General features: G+C 46.9%; 1 protein-coding gene across 6 annotated transcripts in view; it reads left to right on the top strand.

The window, feature by feature from the left end:
* TRIM66 (tripartite motif containing 66) overlaps positions 1-22,635 on the top strand; it is a 55,286-nt gene that overhangs the window by 14,636 nt on the left and 18,015 nt on the right. For 2 of the 6 annotated variants that reach the window (XM_036028978.1, XM_028517704.2), the window contains 9 exons: positions 7,792-7,895; positions 9,253-9,400; positions 10,228-10,363; positions 10,651-10,767; positions 12,000-12,114; positions 12,680-12,826; positions 15,034-15,151; positions 17,020-17,924; positions 19,304-19,465. In XM_036028978.1, the coding sequence (XP_035884871.1) occupies positions 7,887-7,895; positions 9,253-9,400; positions 10,228-10,363; positions 10,651-10,767; positions 12,000-12,114; positions 12,680-12,826; positions 15,034-15,151; positions 17,020-17,924; positions 19,304-19,465 (1,857 nt within the window). In that variant the 5' untranslated portion in view covers positions 7,792-7,886. Of the gene's footprint in view, positions 1-865; positions 2,053-2,282; positions 2,318-7,791; positions 7,896-9,252; positions 9,401-10,227; positions 10,364-10,650; positions 10,768-11,999; positions 12,115-12,679; positions 12,827-15,033; positions 15,152-17,019; positions 17,925-19,303; positions 19,466-22,635 lie in introns of those variants that run through there. The other 4 variants (XM_036028979.1, XM_028517706.2, XM_028517705.2 and 1 more) reach the window with 4 other exon arrangements.

Here is a 22,635-nt window from a genome sequence, read left to right as displayed (position 1 = left end):
TGTTTTGGGCTCTTCCTAGGGAAATTGGGTGGGTTTTTAACCTGTGGGTGTTATCTAGTAAGAATAACTGTGTAGGAGCCAGGCAGGGCCAGAAAAATATGGCAGTGAGTTGCAGGTAGGGGTAGTATTAGGAGGATGGATGCAGAGGAGAGGCCAAAAGGAACAGCAGGGAGTTAATTTTGGCTAGAATATAGGAATGCTTAAAGGAGTGAGGTGGAAACTCTTGCAAGGAAATTTAGGGCCACAATGTGATGGTTCACAACCAATATAAGCTATTCTGTAGACAGTGGGGAACCATTGAAGGTTTTTCAGCAGTGGAGTATGATCAGATCTATATTTTTAAGAAGTCATTCTGTTTCAGAGAATGATTGGAGGAGACAAGACTGGATGTGGGGAGATCTGCTAGGAGGCTACTACAGTTGCCCGGGCCATTGTTTCCAGATTCCTGGCCCTTGAACCAGAACTGGTCTGGATGCTGAAGAATTATTTGTGAAATTGGGTAAAAATATCAATTCCTGGTCCCACACCCATACCAAAGAGATTTGTGAATCACTGATCCAGCAAGGAAGGATGAGGCTTGATCTTAAGAGGCTGTGGGGGCCAGAGAAAGTAGGACACAGGTAAGACAGGATTTGGCAATTGCCCTGTTCAACTTGTCACCTGTCTCTCTTCATGACAGCCCATCCATTTGGTTCCTTTCTCTCACACCCCACTCCCCACAACATCCCATTTTGGTTATATGCCATTAGTTCTCTTTGAAATGACTCCTCTGTCCCTTTCTTTCCATTTCTACTCTTGTTCAGGGTACCATTAGTGTTCAACTGCCTAAGCCTCCTCCCTGACACCGACTGACCCCCTCCCCATCGCCATCTGCAGTCCATCAGAATAATCAGAGAGCCAAGCTCTGTCTCTCTCCAGAACCTTTTTGGGCTGCTTTTGCTTTTAGGACAAAGGCCAAGCTCCTTAGCTTAGCATTCAGGGCCCTTTAGGAGCTTACTTTCCTGCCAATCTCCAAGTGCATTCTGTGTGACTCCCCCTCTGTGCTTTTGAAATTTTCCTCTACCCTGTACTTTTGTAATTCTCTTGTACTTGTAGGCTTGCTCCATTCTAATATCTTTGCTCCAACTTGATCCCGTTTTTCCTCCCCTTTTTTCTTCCTGCTCCTGTAGGACTAACTCCCTGTGGGGTGGAGTTAGCTGCCAAGGGACACCTCCCAGGACCTTTGTGCATCATAAAATGTGTGTCTTCTCCATCTGAAGTCCTAATCCTCCACTTGTGACGGACAATTGGTCACTATGGCAACTGACTGTGACGTCACAGGATAAGGACTTCAGGTGAAGTGGCAGGAGCAGGTGAGTGTGTAGGAGACCGATTTTAATGTCTGTCAAAGGCCCCCCGCCCACCCTCCTTCAGTGCTGGGGGCATGGAGGGCTATCTCGGGCTCCTGCTGATTTTAAAAATGATGCGGTGAGAGTGTGTGCCTGGCATCTGCGTGCTGCAGCAGTGTGGGGCTGACAGAGTGTGTCAACTTGAGCTCTGGCTGTGCAGGCACCGCTGCTGCGTGAGCCTGTTATTCCATTCTGGATTGCTATTTTGATACCCAGATTGCATCATTCTTCCTACGTATAAACAGGGGGTCCCCAAGGGCCCTGCAGCTACTCACTTCTCCACCAACACTGTTGTTGTGATGAGCTCTATTTAAATGAGCTGCCGGATCCGGGCAGGTTCCAGCCACACATGAGCACTGTCATTTTGGGGAACATGGAGGGCTGAAGGATTTTGGATCGAGTCCTAAAAGGCTGAGAGTGATGGCCTCCTGAGCTGAGCAGAGCGCGGCAGAGCTAGTTCCTGAAAGTTGAAAATCTCGTTTTCTTCCTTCTGAGCTTCTATTCCAAGGCACCCAGAGGATTAGGAAAGAGCTGCAGCTAGGAAGAGAGTCGCCTCTTTGAGGTCTCCCTCTTGCTGTTCAGTTTGGGAAAATTGCTGCAGAGCCTTCGAGATAAACAGGAGCAGGAGGAGTCAACCAAGCCCTTTCTTGCAGCAGCGTCGCAGGTGAGCAGGAGAAATGCAGCCCTGGCTGAGGATGCATCAGAGGAAGGAGGAGAGGATCCAGGCTGCTTCCCCAACCCTCCCCCACTCCCAGCACCCAGTTCCCCGAGGCTTAGGCCCTGCGGCCCAGCTGGCTGCAGCATGCAGGGTGGGGTGTTCCTGGGTGCTTGGTAAGCACCATCCTCTGGGACCTGTGGTGGGCTCACCTGTCGCTCTTCTGACTTCTCTCCCAGGTGTTGCTCTAATCACAGGGCAGCAAGGGCCACAGGTAAGCCTGCTGGCAGCTAGGGGCAGGAACAGCAGTCACTTAGGATCAAGATCTGTCTTTCTAGCAGGGACTGGGCATCTGGGGAGTGGGTGCAATATATTTCTCAAGGTGGTGCTGCTCTGAGCTGTGGGCTAAAGGAAGGCTTCAGGAGCTTGTGTGGTGGGGGTCTTAGCTGATGCCCAGGACCTTGGATCTGCCCTTGGGTGGGAGGACAGGAATGGTTAGTGAGGATGGCCAGCCCACCAGAGGATACAACCAGAGTGTTTTTTCTGCTTGTATAGTATCTGACAGGAGCATAGGGAGGTAGAATGTCTTACTGTGGCTACAGAAGTAATCAGGTACTGCTCAGTGGTTCAGAACACCACCTATGTTTTGTAAGGGCTCTGTGGTGTTTAGTTAAGTTCCTCCTCCTCTCTGGGCCTCCATGTCACCATCTTTATGGTAAGGGAATTGTCTAGATGAGCAGTGAAAAAAGCTAGGTCTGTCTGGCTTTGGTTTTACAGGTAAGAGCTGGCAAAGGACTATCCGACTGCTTCAGAGGATGCCACTGCTCTGTTGGAGTCAGAGCTGGGGCCCCTGCTACAAAGTTTCATGGACCCCTGGACAAGAGCTGTAGAACGAAGGGTTTAATCCTCCAAGGATTAGTTGCTTAGCACTGAGCTCAGGCTTATGCACCTGGTGTGTATGGGACCCTACCTGGTAGGCTGAGCTGACCCAATGCTAGCTTTCCGAGACCTCCTTGGGCCTTCTTTCCACCCCAGCCCCCTGGTGCACAGGTTGCCTTGGCTGTGCTGTTCATGTCTGAAGGGTGGACTACCCGGTCTTGGCCCCCATCCTTTGCTGCCTCACTGAATCCTGGGCTCAGCACACTCTCTAGAACCCTGTAGCAGTCTTGCAGTGCCACACTTCAGGCTGCACCCTAGGCCTGCTCATTGGTCCTTCAGTGGAGCTGGGACTTAGGGGAGGTGAAATGTCTGCCAGGTCACACTGCCAACCACCAGGGTGCCTAGGTGTCAGGACACCCTTCTGTGTATTGAGCATCTATCTGGCCTTTGCTATTCTCTGTCAGAGGGGAAATACATCACAGCTGCATTCAGAATCTTTAACTTTCTGGAGCATCTTTAAAACTGGGTGAGCCTGACTTTCTCAGCTGCCAGATACAGGAAACAGAGCTATTAGGCTTAGCCCCAAGGAGAGGGGTGCTCTCTCTAAGGCACTGGTCCTCAAACTTGGTTGCAGTCACCTGGGTTAAAAATCCTGATGCCTGGATCCCATCACCTGAAACTTGGATTTAGTTGATATGGGATGTGGACTGGACATCAGGATGTTTAAAAGTGATTCAGGTATGTAACAAAGCTTGAAAACCACTGGTCTATAGAAAGACACTGTCCTCCGATTTATTTTCTCCAGCCAGAAAAAACTGCTTCACTTGCCTTTTTAAAAGATCATATTTCTTAAAACTTTAAGCGTAGCTGGGGCTGGTTTTCAGTTTCTTCTGGATTCCCAGGTCCAGAGCTGGTTCCATGTCATCATTAGAGTCTAATCACTATTATGGGATATTTTACTTATAATGAAATTATTTAGTTGATTAAAATAAAATAAGCTTTTAAAAAAATTTACACTCTAATTAGAAAGGAGCGTAGTGTAGTAAAGGGGCTGGGTTTTAGAGACTGACTTGGGCTTCAGTTGTAGTTCTGCCCTTGCTTCGTATGACCTTTGAAGGGTGACAACTTCTTGGTGCCTCAGCTTTGCCGTCTGTGAAATAGGGGCAATGCCTACTTCTCCGAGGTGATTTGATGATTAAATGAGAAGACACATGAAAAGTGCCTGGCACAGGGAGTGGTGGTAAAAGAATAATTTGCCCCACACATTCTGGAATCAGAAGTGCTCACTCTTGTAACAGATTGACTGAACATCCTTGGGTGGGATTTCAGAGCCACTCTACCAGGCTGTTAGGCCCCAGCGACTTCTCCTCTGGGGACAGTTGTGTGGCCTTTGGACCATTTATCAGGATTGATGTTCCTGTGTATGAAATAGAAGCTCAAGGCTGTTGCTTGAATAACTCAAATAGAAAAGAAATGATATATCTAAATAATATGTAATACATGATTCAAATAGGTATGAATAGCTACATGTTAAATATTATAAGTAGATGTTTGATAATTTTAGATATATAACACACTCATACATACAGTTGGACTGTATGTATTCTAATTGTCTTAAAAATTTTGTTTTGATATTCTTGTTGAAAAATGGAGAATACTCTTTAAAAAAAAAAAAAAGCTCAACGTTGACACGGCTTGTTGGGACCAGGGACCTTCTGAGGGAAGATAAGAATTTCTGGACAAAAGTATTGTGACCTAGAGAACATGTCCTCTGTGTTCACTCTGGGGCCCACAGTCTCCCTGGGACCTGCTTGCACCCCTGTATGAGTCTCTGTCTCTGCTGGCTGCTGCAGCAGCCCCTCCTCAGCTGGGCTGAGCCTTCAGATCCAGGTCTCGCTCAGGCCCTGGCTTGTCTCCTGACTTGCTGACTTGATAGCCAGGTCCCTGTTTGGCTAGTTATGCCTTCCCATCTTGCCCAGGGGACTGCTTCTGAAGCCTGGCTGCAGCAGGCAGAGGAAGAGGGTTGGCTAGTCTATACTTCCCTGGTATTCCCAATTCACTCATTTTAAGGATGTAGAAAGTACGGTTCAGAAAAAGGGGGTCACCTACCCAAGGTTACAAAGATAGTGACAGCCCTGGGCTTGGAACCCACATCTCCCAATTTACAGCCTTTCCCAAGCACCACACCTCTGCTCTGGGTCAGACCTGATTCCTTTATCATCCTGAGCTGGCTTTTTTTCCATCACTCTGAAAAGTTCCAGATGGCTTCTTACTGCTTTAAGTGGCTGTGAGTGTGAGGAATACACATGGAATACCCAAATCCAAAAGAAGCATAATTATCTAATTTGCTAAAAATCATACAATATTTTTTAGTACCTATTGTGGATTATTTTTGTATGCAGAAATATGAACAGATAGTTAGAATGCACTGTGATATTTGTTATCCTAGAAGGATGCTCAGGATGCTGTAGGCACTCAGAAGAAGGAATAATTAACTGATCCTGAGGGAAATCAACCCTGCTTCTCAAAGGCAGAACATCTGCAACAGGTTTGAAAGGATGAATAGGAGTTTATGTGAAAAGGAGGGAATAAGAAAGAAAGAATATTCCAGAAAGAAGGAACAGCACTTTTACAAACAATTATGCAAAGGATTGGTGTATCCAGGTGATAACAGAGATATTTGGCTCAGTAAGGACATAGAGTGTGTGTCAGGTGAAGCTAGAGATGTGACTAGACAGAGATAAGGTCAGTTTGGACAGGGCCTGAGAACCAAGCTGAGGATTTGGGCCTAAAGGCCAAGGTAGGCAGAGGATAGGTGATGAGGCCTTCTCCAATCTATTTAGTTATTTCTCTTTCTTTGTGATGCTAATGAGGCTGTGTTAGTTTGACTAATGTGTGGGCCTCTGGTGCCAGGGAGTTGGAAGCCTTGTGGAAATTTTTAGGGATTAGAGAAGCATTTCTGACCTGGGTGTAGATGAGTAGGGTCTCCCTGGGGTGAGACAGGTGGAAGGGAGGAACAGGCACCTGATTCCCCTGGATGAGGCCTCCTGTGGAGAGCATCCTTCTCCACCTCTGGCCACTGTTCTTGACGGGTAGGAGACTATCTGGAAGATTCCAGATCCAGTTCTGTCCATGGTTCTGTGAAGGCTGGGGGAGGTTTTAAAGTTTTTTTGGTGGGGGGTGGGTAAGAGTGAGAGGAGGAAGAGTATTAAACTATTATTTTTCATTATTTTGTGGATTTTGATTTTTTTCAGGATATATCAGTTAGTTTTTGCTTCATAACAAGCCACTTCAAAACTTTGTGGTTAAAACTACTACTTTATGATTCTACAGGTTGGCGTTTGGGTCAGGAGTTTTGGCTGGGTTGAGCTGGGCTTGGCTCATCTCAGCTGTGCTCATGCCCGTGTCTGGGTTCAGCTGGTGGGTCAGTTGGAGCTAACAGGCTTATGGTGGCTTCAGGTGGGACACCTGAGACAACTGAGGCCTCTCTCCGCATAGCCTCCCGTCTTCCAGCAATCCAGCTTGAGGTTGTGCACATGGCAATCTTAATGTTCCTGAGAGCAAGAGCAGAACCATGCAAAGCCACGTGTGGGTTAGGCTTGGAACTTGTCCAGTGTGACCTTTCCTGCATTCTCTTGGTCAGAGCAGATCATGAGGACAGCCTAGCTTCAAAGGGAGGAAAACAGACTCAGCCTTTTAATGGTTAGGATTACAAGGGCATGGACACACAATGGGAAAGAATTCGTGGCCATTTTTTCAACCTACCTCTCAGACTGCTTGATTTTCATCATCTGGGAGAGTTGATAATTGAGGTCATTGCCATGAATGGGATATGAGAAATCTTGAACTCAAAGTCAACATTCATGGATGCTCATGTGCTTTCTTAAGTATTACCTAATTTAATCCCCACAGCAACTCCTGTTTCCCCTTTCTATTTTACATATGAAGAAACTGAGCACAGAAGAGTTAAGTGAGTTTAAGTGACTTGCCAACCCAGGTCACTGAGTGGTAAACTTGGTGTTTGGACTTACATTTGTCTGACTGCAAGTCTAGAGCAACTGCATTCCATCATTTTTGATGACTGAGACAGAGAAGACTGGGGTGGTACTGGCATAGGCAGCCCCTTTCCACGTCGTTCCCATCCTTGGGCACAGGCACCTGGTTCTGGTTAGGAGGCTCATTTCTTTGCACTTGGTGAGCTGGTTACTCTTGGGCTCTTGCAGAATGCTATTGTCTTCAGGGGGGCAGTGATGCTGCTTATATAGTTCAGGAGCCCACTATGCTGAGGAATGTGTTGGAGATGGTTGCATTTTTTGGGGGAATTTCTTCTAGCTGTAACAGGAGAAAAGTATTTCCTAGATGAGCAGGCAGGGAGGCCTTGCTTTTCTCTGGTGAGGGCCTTTTGGAAACTCAAGCTTTGAGGTCATTCAAGTAATTCTGCTACCCCATAACCTTAATGGCTGGAGCTGTGTCCTGGGCTAAACATGTGCCCTGGAACTTAGCCATTAATGGGAGCTGGGCTCTCAGAGCTGTGGAAAGAGGAGTGGGAGTGGCAGAAGGCACCCAATTTTCAGAGCTAGAGTAGGGTTGGGCATGTAAAAGCAGGGCTTGTGGGAGGGGAAACGAAGGTAGGACCAGGCAAAGATAAGGATATAAGGAGATCTGTAGGGCAGGCTCCTAATGGGATGGTTATGTTCAGAGTATCCAGATGGAAAGTTCAGACTGTGGCAGTCTAACCTAGTTCATTTTGGGACAAGTGGTATTGGCTCATACCTTGGTGTTTAGTGTTAGAAAGCCTTGTGTCTAGGCCTTATGCTATATATAATCTGCCATGTTGCCCTGACTCTGCTCTTTTTCCCCCCCTCCCAGAGCTCATCACCTGTCCTGGGTGTAAGCGAGTGTACCCTACCAGCGATGTAACTGAATATTTTTTTCTGCAGTGCTTTTCTGCTGGGCAATTCAAGATGGCCAGGGTAAGTCAGGACAAGCAAAGAAGCAGCTGATCCTTTTCAGAAATCTGTGGGGTCCCTGTCCATAAGTCTGTCTATCTATTCTTCCATCAGACTTATTACCCTGCTGTTCATCTGCCTAATCATCCATCCATCCACCCATCTTTCTATGCATCTATCCAGAAAAGAATTAAAATGTTTGAGTTGGGGAAAGCAAAATGCGAGTATTTTTCTCTCTCCTACAACTCTTACTAAAAATGTCAGTATTGAGCTTCTATTTCTTTTTTCTCCCCCTGAGTTGAAACTCATGCACCAGCCTGGATTCAGTGGGCTCTTCAATCTTCTATTTTATGACTGATACCCTTAAACTGAGTTTCACATTACTTACTGACTGATTCCCCTCCTGTTCCTTTTTCCACTAGGGTATCCTTGCTGCTATATTTTATTCATCTGTCAATTTACTTACTTGCTCCTGTATCTAATTCTTATTGAATATCTTACATGGGCTAGGCCCTGTGCTAGGTGTTAGGCAGACAGAGACCCATTTTCTCTACCCTCAGTTCATAGTTTAATTAGTGAACTTGTATTTCTCCTCTCCCTACCCCCCCTGCTGTGGACTTTTCAGAGGCCAGGGTGAGGAGAAAGCTATTAGAATCTATATCAATTTAGTGGCCTATATTATTCAGGAAAGACATGCTAATTTTTTCTAAATCTCTTCTCCACATGTTTTATATCAGCCCTGCAAGGTATTTTCTATCCAAATGAACGAATGTTTGGACTAGGGGAGGACTGGGTACCCTTGGGCCCAGCAGGCCCCAGTTGTGGAAACAGCTCTGAGAGTTGGTCTGTGCTTGGTCTTTCCTGGCTGTGTACAACCATCTTTCTGGGTCTTCCACATCAGTGGCTCCCTCCTCTCTGCAGGCATGTTGAACTTTCTGCCCATGCCTTCCCATTTTCCTCCCTTGTCTGCCTGGTAAACTTCTACTTGTCATTCCATATTCAATGGAAATGTCACCTCTTTATGAAACCTTTTCTGGCCTCTCCAAGACTGAGCTCTTGGAAACTTCCCTTTGTTTAAGTAGCACTTGGTGCCTTCTTTTTTCAATGTTGCTCATAGAGTGCCAGCCATCCCGTCCAGGCTGTGTTCCTTACTCTCATCTTCAGCAGAGGGTTGTGTTAATAGCCCCTGAGCCCACTATTCTTTTAGTTGCTTTTCCTCACAAGCCCCCACATATCACTCCCGGGCAGCTCTAAGAATTGACTGCACTTCACAGTGGTGGAGAACATCCCAGCAGGACCCCAGTCCCTAGAGTATTGACCACTCATAGAGGTGGGCCCAAATAAGGACATTGTCAGTAATTCCAGAACCCTCTGCTTCCAGAACTGCTCTGAGTGCAAGGAGAAGAGGGCAGCACACATCCTCTGCACCTACTGCAACCGTTGGCTGTGCAGCTCCTGCACCGAAGAGCACCGGCATGGCCCTGTGCCCGGGGGGCCGCTCTTTCCCCGGGCCCAGAAGGGAGCCCCAGGTATCACTTCTCGCTCTCCCTACCAGCTCACATGCCCTTAAGCAGTGCTGAACCCTAAAACCCCAGAGAATAGCTCTCTGACCTCGCTTCCCTGCTGGAGGTGGGGAGAGAGGTAGTCTCCGAGCCTTTCCCAAAGGAAAGGTGTCTCCTCCAGAATCACAGTCACAATATAAGTCACTCTAGGCTCTCCCCTTTGGGTGGGAGTGGGTGAGTGTGGGTCAGATGGTACAGGGAGGAATAGTTTTGAATTTTGGAAGGTAGCTGAGTTCTTTACTTTCACCTCTATCTACAGCTCATGCATCACTTCTGTTTAGTTACTTAATTAATCAGCCGGTATCAGGGTTTGTTCATTTGTCTGTCTATCTTGAAAGTCTTTTCCCAAGGCCCTTGAACCATGGGAGTTTTACCTTTGTCATACTCACAGGAATTGGGTTTAATGATCCATGTGGTCCAGCCTAGAGCCTGGTGAGGCTGGGTAGTTGGTTTCAGCCCCACCACATTGAATCCTGCTTGATGAAGAGGTTTAGGTTGAATTTTAGAGGAGTCATTATTCTGCAGGTGATCCTGTGCTACAGTGGTAACAAACACCTTCCTGAGCCTTCCTGGTAGGTGGTGGAATGCCTGGGACTTGATGGTATGTTATTTTTGGCCAGCTGGGGAAATCCATCTGGGCTAAGCCTGCATTCTTCCTTGTGCTCCTAGAAACTCGGTAGCCCAGAGAGAGGCCTCTGCTGTTTGCACCATCTATCTTCAAAGCCCTGTGTCTCCACTGTGTCCATTGAGGGCCAAGGGCTACTCAATAGCGCTTTCTCCATCTTGTCTGGCAGGAGTGAACAGTAGTGGTTCTGGGGACTTCGCCTTGTACTGTCCTCTACACACACAGGAAGTGCTCAAGCTATTCTGCGAGACCTGTGATGTGCTCACATGCCATCGCTGCCTCATGGTGGAACACAAAGAACACAGGTGGGGCTGGCTGGCTGCTCAGAGGGTTTGGGGAGGGCTCTGGACCCCCTTCTTGTGGGAGTGTCGGGCTTGCAGTACATCAGAATTCTTTTCCTGTCTAAGCCAACCTTCAGCCCCTGGGCAGAAGGACTAAAGGGCCAAAAGCCGACAGTATCTCTGACTTTTCCTAGGTGCAATTCCAGCCTCCATTGGCTTGGCTGCGACATGCACTGTGGGGCTTCTTGCTTGGCTGACATGCTCAGACTAAGACTCAGCTCTCCTCAGTTTTTTCTCTGCCTCTCCTCCAGGTGCAGACATCTTGAAGAAGTTCTGCAGAATCAAAGGATGCTTCTGGAAAGTGTGACTACACAGGTGGCCCATAAGAAATCTGCTCTACAGACATCTGCAAAGCAAATTGAGGACAGGTAGCACAAGCTACCCACTTGCCAGCTTGGAAAATGCTTTGTTCCTTTATATTCTGGACATGCCATTAAGCAGATAAGGACATATGTCTCAGAAGGCATATGTCCTGGCCTTAGAGGTCTCAGGGCCTGTGAAGGGGCTGCAGGTCATCACTTAGTGAATGGAACAAAACTAGGTCAGGATGATCAGAGTGAGTCTGGGCCAAAGTGCATGCCTTCCAAAAGTGGCCATGAAATAGTCAGAGGTAGGTGCTTGAGACCAGGGCACAGGGCAGATAACTGGGGAAGAGGGTGCCACTTAGCCTAAGGGTACAACCAGTAAGTGCTAATCTGTCCTTTATTACTCCTTCCCCAATGTTTGCTGTAGAAATCTACAAGTGGTATTAAGTCATTGGTATTTTATGGAGGAAGAGGAATTACTAGTACTGAGAGCTCATTATGTGGCAGGCATTGAGTTGGGCATCATGCATGTATTACTTTGTTCAATTTTTACCATTCTTTGAGTCAGGGGTTACCTCCATTTTACTGTTGAGGATAGGTGATTTGTTAATCAGTGACTGAGCTAAGTTTGGAAGCTAGGTCTGTGTAATTTCAAAGCCCATGTTCTTTTTTATTTTTTTAATAGCTTTACTGAGATATAATTTACATACAGTATAATTTCCCTTTTAAAATGTACAATTCAGTGGTTCATAGTGTATTCATAGCTTTGTGCAACCATTATTACTGTCTACTTTTAGAACATTTAATCACCCCCAAAAGAAACCCCATACACATTAGCAGTCATTCCGCATTCCCCCACCACCCCCAAATTCTTGGCAGCCCCTAGTCTGTTCTCTGTTTCTGCCATTGCTCTTTTTACTGCATGGCATTGTGTGGTGCAGCATCCTTCTTTTTAAGACAACAGATTACATGAAATCATACCCATACTCACTTACTCTGTCCTTCCCTTAGTGCTGTGTGCTCTAGTGAGCTGCTGGGTTGACTTGGGCATGGCCCTGAGGTTTACCTAGAAAAAACCAGGTTGAACTTTGTGCCATTGGCTCACTTAGATCAAGTGGGCTGGGTTGTACAAAGGGTGAAGTGGTGGAGGAAGGTTCTTGATTTTTTATATTTGGTGCCTGCTGTGCCCTGATCTCAATGGGAAGCCTCCAAGTTGTTGGCTCTTAGGTTTGCTGTCTCTAGGCCCTCAGTCCTGGAGGGAAGGGCTTACAATGCTATGTTCATCCTATTTACAGGATTTTTGAGGTGAAGCATCAGCACAGGAAGGTGGAAAACCAGATCAAAATGGCCAAGATGGTTTTGATGAATGAGCTGAACAAACAGGCCAACGGGCTTATAGAAGAGTTGGAGGTATATGTGGACAGATGGGTCAGGTGGATGGGTTCTGTGCACTCCCTAGGTCAGAAACCAGGCACACATCAAAGTAGTTCCAGGGCTCAGAGCTGCTTGGGCCTAAATTCAGATGTACAGTTTCCATAGCTCTCTCCCGCTCCCTAGGTCTTAAAGTGTCCAGTCTAGTTTTGGGAGGGTGGCTAATTAAGGGCTGGAAAATTAGTTTAAACTCCCATCAGTGCTGTGGCTCTAAGGCAGCTGCCTTCCTGGACTATGCAGCATTATAGCCTTGGAAGAGAGTCGTGCAACGACCCACCTTCTTCATCAAGTTATGTCCAAGAGATATAGACATTCATCACCTATTCCATATTTGCACTGTAAAATACCCCCACTCTTTCCCCCTCCCTTCTTCCATCCCTTAGCAGCCCATGGCAGCGCTCTGTCCCGCTGTCCTCCTGTCAGGTGCAGTCTCATCTGATTCCATCAGTGTTCATACTGACATACATAGGCTACCAGATTTCCCAAGCAAGTAGACTTCAGTCCAAGAATAGGATCAGGAACTCTACCCTCTCTCTGTGCCCAGGGCATTACTAATGAGAGGAAGCGGAAGCTGGAACAGCAGTTACAGAGCATCATGGTCCTCAACCGTCAGTTCGAGCATGTGCAGAATTTCATCAACTGGGCTGTCTGCAGCAAAACCAGCATCCCTTTCCTTTTCAGCAAAGAGCTGGTAAGAAGAACTCTTAACCCCTCAGTCACTGCTTTTGAGTTAGTAAGTGAATGCCATTTTTACTGAACCTTGCAGTAGAATTGTTCCTCCTTCCTGTAGGCAGCTCAGCTGGGAAATTCTGTAGTTATTTGTCTTAGGTCACAGATTTAGAAATTATCCTGGACACTAGGAGTATGGTTGTCATCCCAAAGTTATTTGGGTTTAAATGGGGGGCCTAAAAGGAAAGAAGTTGAGGATAATGTTGAAGTGTTAAGCTTGGGAGGAGAGTGATGCCCAGGAGAAGGAGCAAGAATTTTGAGAGAAGTTGGTGGGGTTTATAATTGGATGAGGAGGCAGGAGAAGGCTATGAAGAGACTAAGGTTCAAGGAAATGAGCATATGGCAGAGCACCTTGAATCTAACTACCTGTAGGACATCTAATAGGAGATATCCAAAATCTGTTTTGATAGATGGGTCTGAAAGTCAGAAGAGATAGAGATGTGGGCATCTCTGGTATATCTGTAGCATCCCCGTGGAAAAGTCCGTGAAGGAAGAAGAGAAGAACAATCTGGAACCCAGGGAAATACCATGATTTTCAGCAGAGAAGAGAGGAAGAGGATGAGTGCAGGAAAGAGAGAAGCAAAGATCTAAGGAGAAATAGGAGTGTGTGGTACATAAAAATTAACAGTTTCGCATTTCAAGTAGTTGATGTTCTCATTGCTGTGTAGGTAAAAGAGGATGACTAGTGAAGAGACACCCTGAGATCTGGGAATCGGGAGGCGCCTGGTGACTTTTTGAAAGAAATTCTAGCAAAGTAGGAAGGATTAAACGCTAGAATGAAGAGGGGACTGAGGATGGATGGTGAAGGAAAGACAAGTGAAAAGATGGGAAATAGAAGGTGGCTTGAGAAGGAGACAGACCTTTTTTTTTAATATGGAAAACACTTGCATGCATTTGTTTGGTTGAAGTTGAAAATAGAAGAGTTGTGTGTTGGAGTGAGCATGCTGAGAAGGCAGGAATGTGGGATCTAAAGTGAACTGGTTGACCTTAAACAGAGGCAGCATTCCTTTCCTGTGAGATGGCAGGATGGGAAGGTGTCAGTATAATGTAGTTAAGTTTGGAGGTGGGAGGGCTACAAGTTTGGGGGACCCTGCCCTTTATGATCTCTTCTGTCCTCTGTGAAGTTGAAGGTGATAGATAATAAGAGGGCGAGGCATTGGGTAGGTGTCATTGAGGAGAGCTGTAAAGATTTTAAATAGTCCCTGAGGACAGTAGAAGAGGTAGCTGACAAGAAAGGAACTGACAAGAAAAGGGACTGAAGTTAACGATCACTGAAATGACCACAGATAACATAGCTGTGGAATGGCCAGATTATCGTGAAGGTAGGCACTGGTGATGAGGAGGGAATTTGGGCACCAGTGGTGTTGTAACTGAAAATGATGGAAAGCTGAGTTGGCCCTGCGGATTGATGGGATAGGCTTATAGAGTTCAGTGAGGTTGAAGAGTATGCTCTGAAGGAGTGAGAACTAGTTATGATCAGGTAATAGGTTACTGGATGTTATGGTCTCATAGGTAAAGTGGTTCCAGATGATGAAAAGGATGACTGAACTGAAAAGAGAGGTGAAGCTTATTGACAGCAAAGAGATCAAAGAAGTAACAGGCCAAGATGTTGATTGGGACATCACCCATAAACTAGATCATGGAAGGATAAGTGGGACCTTTGCCACAGTCCTAGATAAATGGGAGAGTTAGGGATAGGAAATAAATGAAAGGGAGGAGAGCTCAGCCGATTAGGATGGAAGGAAGTTTTACATGCATGTGGAAGGACAGCAATGTGGAGCTCAGAGAATGTCTGCCCTCATAGGCTTGTAAAGTGAGATACGATAGAATGAACGGAGCATTCTTGAGAGGACATCCAGGCAAGTGATTTCCTGAGAGGAATTACAAACCATTTGAAGCCTGGGAGAAATTGGAATGTAGGGGTCCCAGAACCCTCAATAAGAGGAAGGGGATCAGTGGGGAGTGCGGGTAGTTCCAGGTGGATGCGGTGGTGACGAGGCAGGAGGGGGATATTCAGGATACTAAGGTTCAAGGGAATGAGCCTGTGGCAGAGGACCTGAGACTGAAGAGCTAGGGCTTTGAGCTCTTCAACCTGTCTAAAGAATGAAGGAGAAGGAGTTGTCATTTAGGCATAAATGCCCAAAGAAATGACTTTGGTGCTGTTGTCAGATTGTGTTTCAGATGCAGCGATTGCTGGAGACAAATTGTAACACAGATCCTGGTTCCCCTTGGAGTATCAGATTCACCTGGGAGCCTAACTTCTGGACCAAGCAGCTGGCTTCCCTCGGTGAGCCAGGGCCTACACTGTGGGCTTTTACATAATTGTTGGGAATGAATATAGAGCATTTGCTTAGCTTATTGGATAAGTCAGCATATGCCCAAGAGAAAGCACTTCCTGAGACTGCCAGAGGTCATTTGGCAAAGCTGTTGTGGGCGGTTGGGAGTTAGGGTATGGGTATGGGTGAGATTGTGGACAGCTTAAATGCCAGTGGCCATGCAGGGCTTTTGTAATGGAACCAGTTGAAATCTGAGTTTTGCATTTGGCATGAGTGTCCCCATTACCTTGGGTTCATTGGTGGAGAGGAGATAAGACAGTGGTCCTGCTCTCGAGAATGTTGTGTGGCAGTGCAGGTGAACCTGTGTGTCTGTGGTTATTTGAGGGTATATGTGTGTGTGGGCACAAACAGGTATCTCAGCAATGAGGGGTGGGGAGAGAGAAGAGGAAGAGGGAAGGAGAGGGAGAGAGGGGGTAGAGGGAGAGAGAAAAAAAGAGGGGAGAGAGAAAAAGAAGAGAAGAAAGAGGAAAGAGAAGAGAAAGAGGAAAGAGGAGAGAAGAGAGAAAGAAGAGAGAAGAGAGGAAAGGAAAAAGAATAAGAGAGCAGAGGAGAGCGAGGAAAGATGAAAGAGGAGAGAAAAATGAATGTCGTATACATCTTTTGGAGTTGAGATGTAAGCAGATAATTTATGATTTTGTGCATTTTTCTTTTCTGCTGCAATAATTTGCTGACATTCAGCCTTTAGGCAGAATATAGACAACTTGTAATTGTGCGTCTGTGTTGATGACCTAATAGTAGGTTTGTTAAACTAAAGGCCAAATATTGCCTTCATCTGGGCTATTGATGTCATTGGAAGTTTTTTGAACTTGACAGAGTGATGAATGATATGTAGGATTTTATTTTGCTGCGATCTTCTCTGTGATTTAACTCAGCAAAACTTTGGCAGCCCTTGCTCTCTGGGTCAGGTCTCATTCTGAGCACTAAGGGACCAAATGTGAATAAAACAACTTCTGCTCTCAAGTTGCTCAGCCTTCCCCTAAGTAAGCCTCAGCAAAACAATGGGCCAAAGGAGCTTTTGGACTGAGCTAGAAATAGATATCATCTACTCATACAGGAGGGCCCCGGGAACTCAGAGGACAGTGCTGGTGCCTGCCACTGAGCTGGTGTTGGAGCTTCCCGTCTCCCTTCCACCCTATTTGCCCCACACACAGTTCCCCAGGACTGGATTTGAAGACTTGCTCATTGTCCTATGGATGGCTCTTCTTTGCTACTTTCTAGCACATTCCCTCCCTATCTCCAGTGTTTTGTTTTTTTTTTTCCCTTAGTCTCTGTGGGGCTATTCTGTTAAAAAAAGAATGGGTGCTCTTTGAGAGAGTCACTATGTTTGTTTGTTTCTTTTAAAAAAATACTTTGTTTATTTACTCTTAGACAGAGAGGAAGGGAGGGAGAGAGGGAGAGAAACATCAACGTGTGGTTGCCTTTTCACACACCCCCTACTGGGGACCTCACCCACAACCAGGCATGTGCCCTGACTGGGAATCGAATCTGCAACTCTGTGGTTCACAGGCTGATGCTCAATCCAAAGAGCCACAGCAGCCAGGGCAGTCCATGGTTTCTTCAGTGGGATACAGAGGCAGTGAGCATGTGGTAAAAGCAGAGTTAATTTCTTAAATGTCTCAGGCCCCCAAAGCTGTTCTGTACAGATTCAATTAATGGTCTTATTCCAGACTGAGTCTTAGAGATCAGGGGTAAGATTCATTGATCTCTGTGCCTGTGCCAGGTTTCCTGAATGATTTCCATTAGTCCTAAGAGCAGGAGGTAGCAAGTAGGGAACAACTGCACGTTACCTTTGGAAACACTCTCTATTCTGAACTTTCAGGCTGTATCACTACAGAAGGTGGACAACTCTCCCGGCCAGATACCCCTGCTTATGGAGGTTTACAGGGACCATCATCCTTCTATCAAAGCCACCAGTCCCCCGTGGCTCAGCAAGAGACTCTCAGCCACCCCTCACACAAGTTCCATTCTCCAGCACTGTGCTCCTCGTCTGTGTGCTGCTCCCACTGCTCCCCAGTCTCACCCTCCCTCAAAGGCCAGGTCCCCCCACCCAGCATACACCCAGCCCATGGCTTTAGGCAGCCCTCTGAGATAGTGCCCCAACAGCTGGGGTCACTGCAGTGCTCCACCCTGATGCCCAGGGAGAAAGAGCTGCCCTTAACTCCTCATCCACCAAAGCTGCTGCAGCCCTGGCTGGAAACCCAGCCCTCCGTGGAGCCGGAGAACATATCCCAGCGACTTGGGCATCAACTGACTTCCCAGCCGGTGTGCATCGTTCCCCCACAGGATACTCAGCAAGGAGCCCATGCCCAGCCCACCTTACAGACACCCTCTATCCAAGTCCAGTTTGGCCACCACCAGAAGCTGAAGCTCAGCCACTTCCAGCAGCAGCCACAGCAGCAGCTGCCGCCTCCGCCACCTCTGCCTCCTCCGCCCCAGCAGCAGCCACCCCAACCTCTACCTCCATCCCAGCATCTGGCTTCTAGTCAGCACGAGAGCTCTCCTGGGCCTGCCTGTTCCCAGAATGTGGACATAATGCACCACAAGTTTGAGCTGGAGGAAATGCAGAAGGACCTGGAGCTTCTCCTTCAGGCTCAACAACCCAGCCTGCAACTGAGTCAGACCAAGTCACCTCAGCATCTTCAGCAAACCATTGTGGGGCAGATCAACTACATCGTGAGGCAGCCAGCACCCATCCAGTCCCAGAGCCAGGAGGACACTGTGCAGGTGAGCCTCAGGGTGCCTTGGGGCACACATTCTCCCCATCGTAGGATCGCTCAGGGAACACAGCCTCCCTAGTAACAGGGTGGCACAGGAACACAGTCTCTCCACCTTAGGGTGGCCTTGAGCACAGCCCTCACAGTTCAAGACTGTCCTAGGCTGACCTCTTATCTCGGGAAAGCTCCAGAGAACACAGTACCTAGTCCCAACATAGAGCTGGGGCCACTACTCGCCGGAGTGGCTTTGCTTAGCCCTCTTCTCCTCTGTGATGCCAGGAACCTTAACTGGAACCTTCTGGTCTGGCTGGATTCCTGCCAGTGCCATGGCAGAAAGGAGGCTGTCTCTCATCTTCGTAACTGCCTCACTTTCCTTGCTGGGAACTTAGGAAGCTCAGACAGGGGAATGGAGACCTTGAGAAGTGGAGGGAGGGTATGCATTAGATGCTTGTGGGCAGCATCTTTATAACACTACACAGCTATAGACTTAAAATTTATTTAAGGTATGTTAAGGTATAAAACAAACTAGGTATGTTTTATATATATGATATCATTTACCCTATCGACAGCACTGGTAGGTAGGCATTACCATCTGTATTCCATAGATGCAGAAGTGGAAGTCAGAGAGGGTAAGGAGTTTGCCTTGAGATCACAGAACACTGAGTGGTGGAATCAAGTCTTGGATCCAGGTCTGTTGACTCTGTAATGACACCTCAGAGGAGGCCCCATTCCCTCCCTAGGGGAATGATGAATGCTTCTCTTTCTCAGCTAAAAGCCAATGGAAGAGGTACAGTTTGTACCTCTGGGATCTTTGCTGCCTTCTACATCTTCATCCTTAACGTTTGCTTTTCTTTTTCTCCAGAGCTTCCTGTTCCATCCCCTCACTTTCCCCATAGCGCTATCTTCTTTAAGTCTGTAATCACATTTAAATCTTCAAAGCAGCTCTATACACTTTTACTTTTACTACAAAATATAAGGTCTCATATTTACGCTCAGTACTCACAACTTTAGAGCATGTTTCATTGTTTTCCACTGAGGCTCGGTTCTTATGAGGGAATATAGAATAATCCTCATGATGGCCGTGAAGAGTCTAGGGTTCACAGAGGACCCCAAGCTAAATGGAAGTCATAACCGTTATGACTACTAAGGTGAATATGTCAGAGTTTGTTCAAAATTCTCTGTTGGGGTTTTATCTTAAGACTGTTATTAGGATGTAGTCTTAGAAAGATTTGGGTAAGAGTATCTGTGTTTCTGAAAAATTTTTAGGCAGTTCACAGTGGTGCTAATGGGGACTGCAGGGTGGGCTTTAACTCTTGCTGCTGCTGCTGCTGCTGCTGCTGCTGCTACGCTTGGCAGTGAAACCCACTGAGGTTTTATTTTCTTCTCCAGGCTACAGATGAGCCCCCAGCATCTGAAGGCCCAAAGCCAGCTCTCTCTCTTGACAAGAATACTGCTGCTAACATGCCCCAGTCATCTGGGGAAGAAACCCCTCACAGTGTCCCCTCACTGGACAGCACCACCCAGCACTCCTCTACAAATGTGGTGAGAAAGGTACTAACGGAGCCTGCTTTTCCTAACCACATGGGACCCACTGCCAGCCAAGACCCCCGGGAGCTGGATGAGGAGGACTGGGCGGGGGGAGGGGTGTCGCTGTTCCATCCCTGGGTGTTACACAGCCCTGACTCATGCCTTCTGTCCTAATGAGTCAGCAACATAAGTCCTTCTCACCCCCATTTCCACACCCACATATACACTTAAAATGACATTAAGCTTCATTTAGAAAGGGAAAGAGCCAATTTATTGAACACTTACTCTGTGCCTAGAACTGTGCATGTGCTTCACAACCATTATCTCAGCCTTCCCAACAGTTCTGTGAGGTGGGCGTCCCCATTTTATAGCTAAGGAAGCAGTGGTCCAGGGTGCTATGGCTAGTAAGCGAAAGGCTGCGGTTTATTTTAAATGAGGTCTGTCAGAATCCAAAGCCTGAACTTTTTCCTCTCTGCAGTGAAAACAGGGAAGTATTTCCTGTGACTCCACAACCCAAAGTTGGTTGGCCTTAGAATTAGAATCAATGGAATTTGTTGGGTGAGTAGGTATGTTCTGAGCAGCTAGGTGCACTGAGATCTCTTAAAGATGAACTACTAGAGCCCTACCTGTCCACCTACCTCCCTGCTTGCTGGAAGTGTTCATTTACTTGGTGATAACCCTAACCCACTGCTCCTCAGCTGTCCCACTCTTACCCTTGCCCTTTCCCCCTACCCCGTCATCCTCCTACCTGGAACCTCAGTACTGTGTCATGCCCTCCACTCAGCCCTGTCTGTGTACCTTTGCCCCACTCCTAGCATCCTGTTGCCTTCTCTGGTCTGGTCCCCTCAGCCCTCCTGGTGCCTCTCAGCCCTACACCTGAAGCTCTGTCAGGTATTCTGTGCCCTTCCAGCCAGCACCCTCAGGCCTGCAGCATTGCTCTGGACTACAGCCCCAGTTCACAAGTTGCCTGTGTACCTACCCTTCACCATGTCTCCCTAGCAGCACCAGTGCCCTGAATGTCTTAGGTCAGTCTATCTCAATGGTACTTGAGAGGAGAGTTTAGAAAAGTAAGGGATGGCCAAAATGAAATCTTAACTTGGGAATCCCTGGTGACTCTTGAAGTCTGCATAGATCTCTGGTATTAGTGATTTCTCTTTATGTCTGTCCTGCTCTACCTGTCAAAATGCTTTGGCATAGAGGCCGCAGAAATGCTATAAATAGGCCCTTGTAGCTCTTAGGGTAAAGGTTTAATATCAGGTTCTTAAATTCTTATACTTAGGCCAACTGCCCATCTATCCAAACACTTATTCACTTGATGTTCAAAAATGCATATCAATCCCCTAGAATATGCTAATATTTTTGCTAGGTGTCAGGCACACATTGGTCAGTCATCTCATGCTGGAATTTCAGTCTGGAGGGAAGAGAGTTAAGCAGCAACAATAAAGCCAGACAAAGTGCTGTGATGGTCATTGTGGGGCATAGAAAGAACACCTAGCCCTGGGGAAAGGGACTGTTCAGAGAAGATTCCCAGAGGACATGATTTTTACATGAGATTTAAAGGAGAAGTTAGGCTAGTGGAAGGGGTGGGAGTGGAGAGCTAGAGTAAACGGTCAAAGGGGATGGTGAGTAGGAAGCTCCAGAAGTGAGAGAAAGCCTCAGGCACTTAAGGGTTTCAGATAAGTTGACTTGGTAGGAACATGAGGTGTACTGGGGATGGGAGTAAACCCAGAGAGGCTGGAAGGCCTATGCGTCCAGTCTTACGGGCTGTGAGGAGTGAATGAAGAATTTCTAGCAAGGAGGGACCTGGTTTGAATTAAGTTTTAGAAAAATCACTTTAACTGCAGTAAGGGAGACCAAAATAGTACAGAGGAGAAATTGGAGGGGTTGAATGAAATCAGTAATGATGGGACTAAAGAGGAAGCAAGGACTTTGAGAGATCAGTTACAGGAGCTTTTGGACTCAGTCTGATTGGCAATGGGAAATGAGGGAAAGAAAGCCTTTTGGCTTACCATCCAGGTCTTTTTTGCTCCCCAGTTTGCCATTCACTGAAATGTGAGCATGGTAGGAAAGCATTTAGGAGGAGAAACAAGTTTTGAATTGCTGATGTTCTTCTGTGGGAGCTGCATTAGAAAATGACCAAAAGGCAGCTGGCTGTAGATGTCAGCAGTTCAGAAGGAAGCACGGGAATTACCAGTGTTCAAGTGGTAGTGGAAGCCATGCAGAAAATGTCACTGCTTGTTTAATGAGTCTCAGTTCTGTACCTAAACACAGGACAGAGGACAGAAAGGAGATGAGCCAAGCGCAAACATGGAGTCATGCTGAGGGGCAGTGGCCCATAGAGCTGTCTGAGCAGCAAGGGGATGCTGCTCTCCTGTGTGGCTGCAGGTTGGTAGTGGGGTTAGTGAAGGTCCTAGGAACTCTGACTTCTCATCTTGAGCTGCCCTGGCCCTTATTAACCTGGGCTCATGCAGAGGTTGAGAGGCCAGAGGGCCTGGGATTTTTTCACATGTTTTATAGGCTCCTTCATGGCTTGGACTCCCATAAAAAGGGACCTCAGGATTATCATCCTGGCCCAGAGGACCCTTTGGGTCTACTTGACTGAGAGAGTACTAATTATACACAAAGCTTCTTAAATGAGAAAAAGGGCTTTCTTTTTATGGCATTTACTGCTTTAGGCCTATAATTGGGCAGGGTGGAAGGTATGAAGCTTGAGGACACCAAATAAAATTTTGAGCATCTTATAAATGAATGGTAATACTCTGTATAGCATTTTCTACTTTTTGCATAGATGTTTTCATGAATTATCCCATTTTATCTATTTGTTTATCCTAGAAATACTACGAGGAAGCCACTTTCTTGCTCCCCTTTGAAAGTTGTGGAAACTGAGACACAGAGAGGTTAAGTGACCCATCTAAGAGTTACATAGTTGGTTATTGGCAATGTTAGGACCTGAGCACAGGTTCCTGACTCAACCATGTGTTCAGTGACTAGGTTAAATGACCTTTCTTTGTGCACTGCAGTGGGAGAGGTGCGACTCCATTTGGCCTCTCATGTCCTGGATTTTCCTGCCCTCACAACCTTTGAAGTAGGCTGAGGCCTTGCTGGGGAGGGGTCTCAGGAGCCAGCCTAGTTTGGTCTTGGTTTTCTTTATCTGGGAGAGGTTTTGTTTGGCCTCCAGCCCACCCCTCAGTCTG

The sequence above is a fragment of the Phyllostomus discolor genome, chromosome 6 (assembly GCF_004126475.2).
Source record: "Phyllostomus discolor isolate MPI-MPIP mPhyDis1 chromosome 6, mPhyDis1.pri.v3, whole genome shotgun sequence".
Taxonomy (NCBI): domain Eukaryota; kingdom Metazoa; phylum Chordata; class Mammalia; order Chiroptera; family Phyllostomidae; genus Phyllostomus; species Phyllostomus discolor.
The sequence above is the reverse complement of the archived record's forward strand: the minus strand, read 5'-3'. Positions and strand labels throughout refer to the sequence as shown.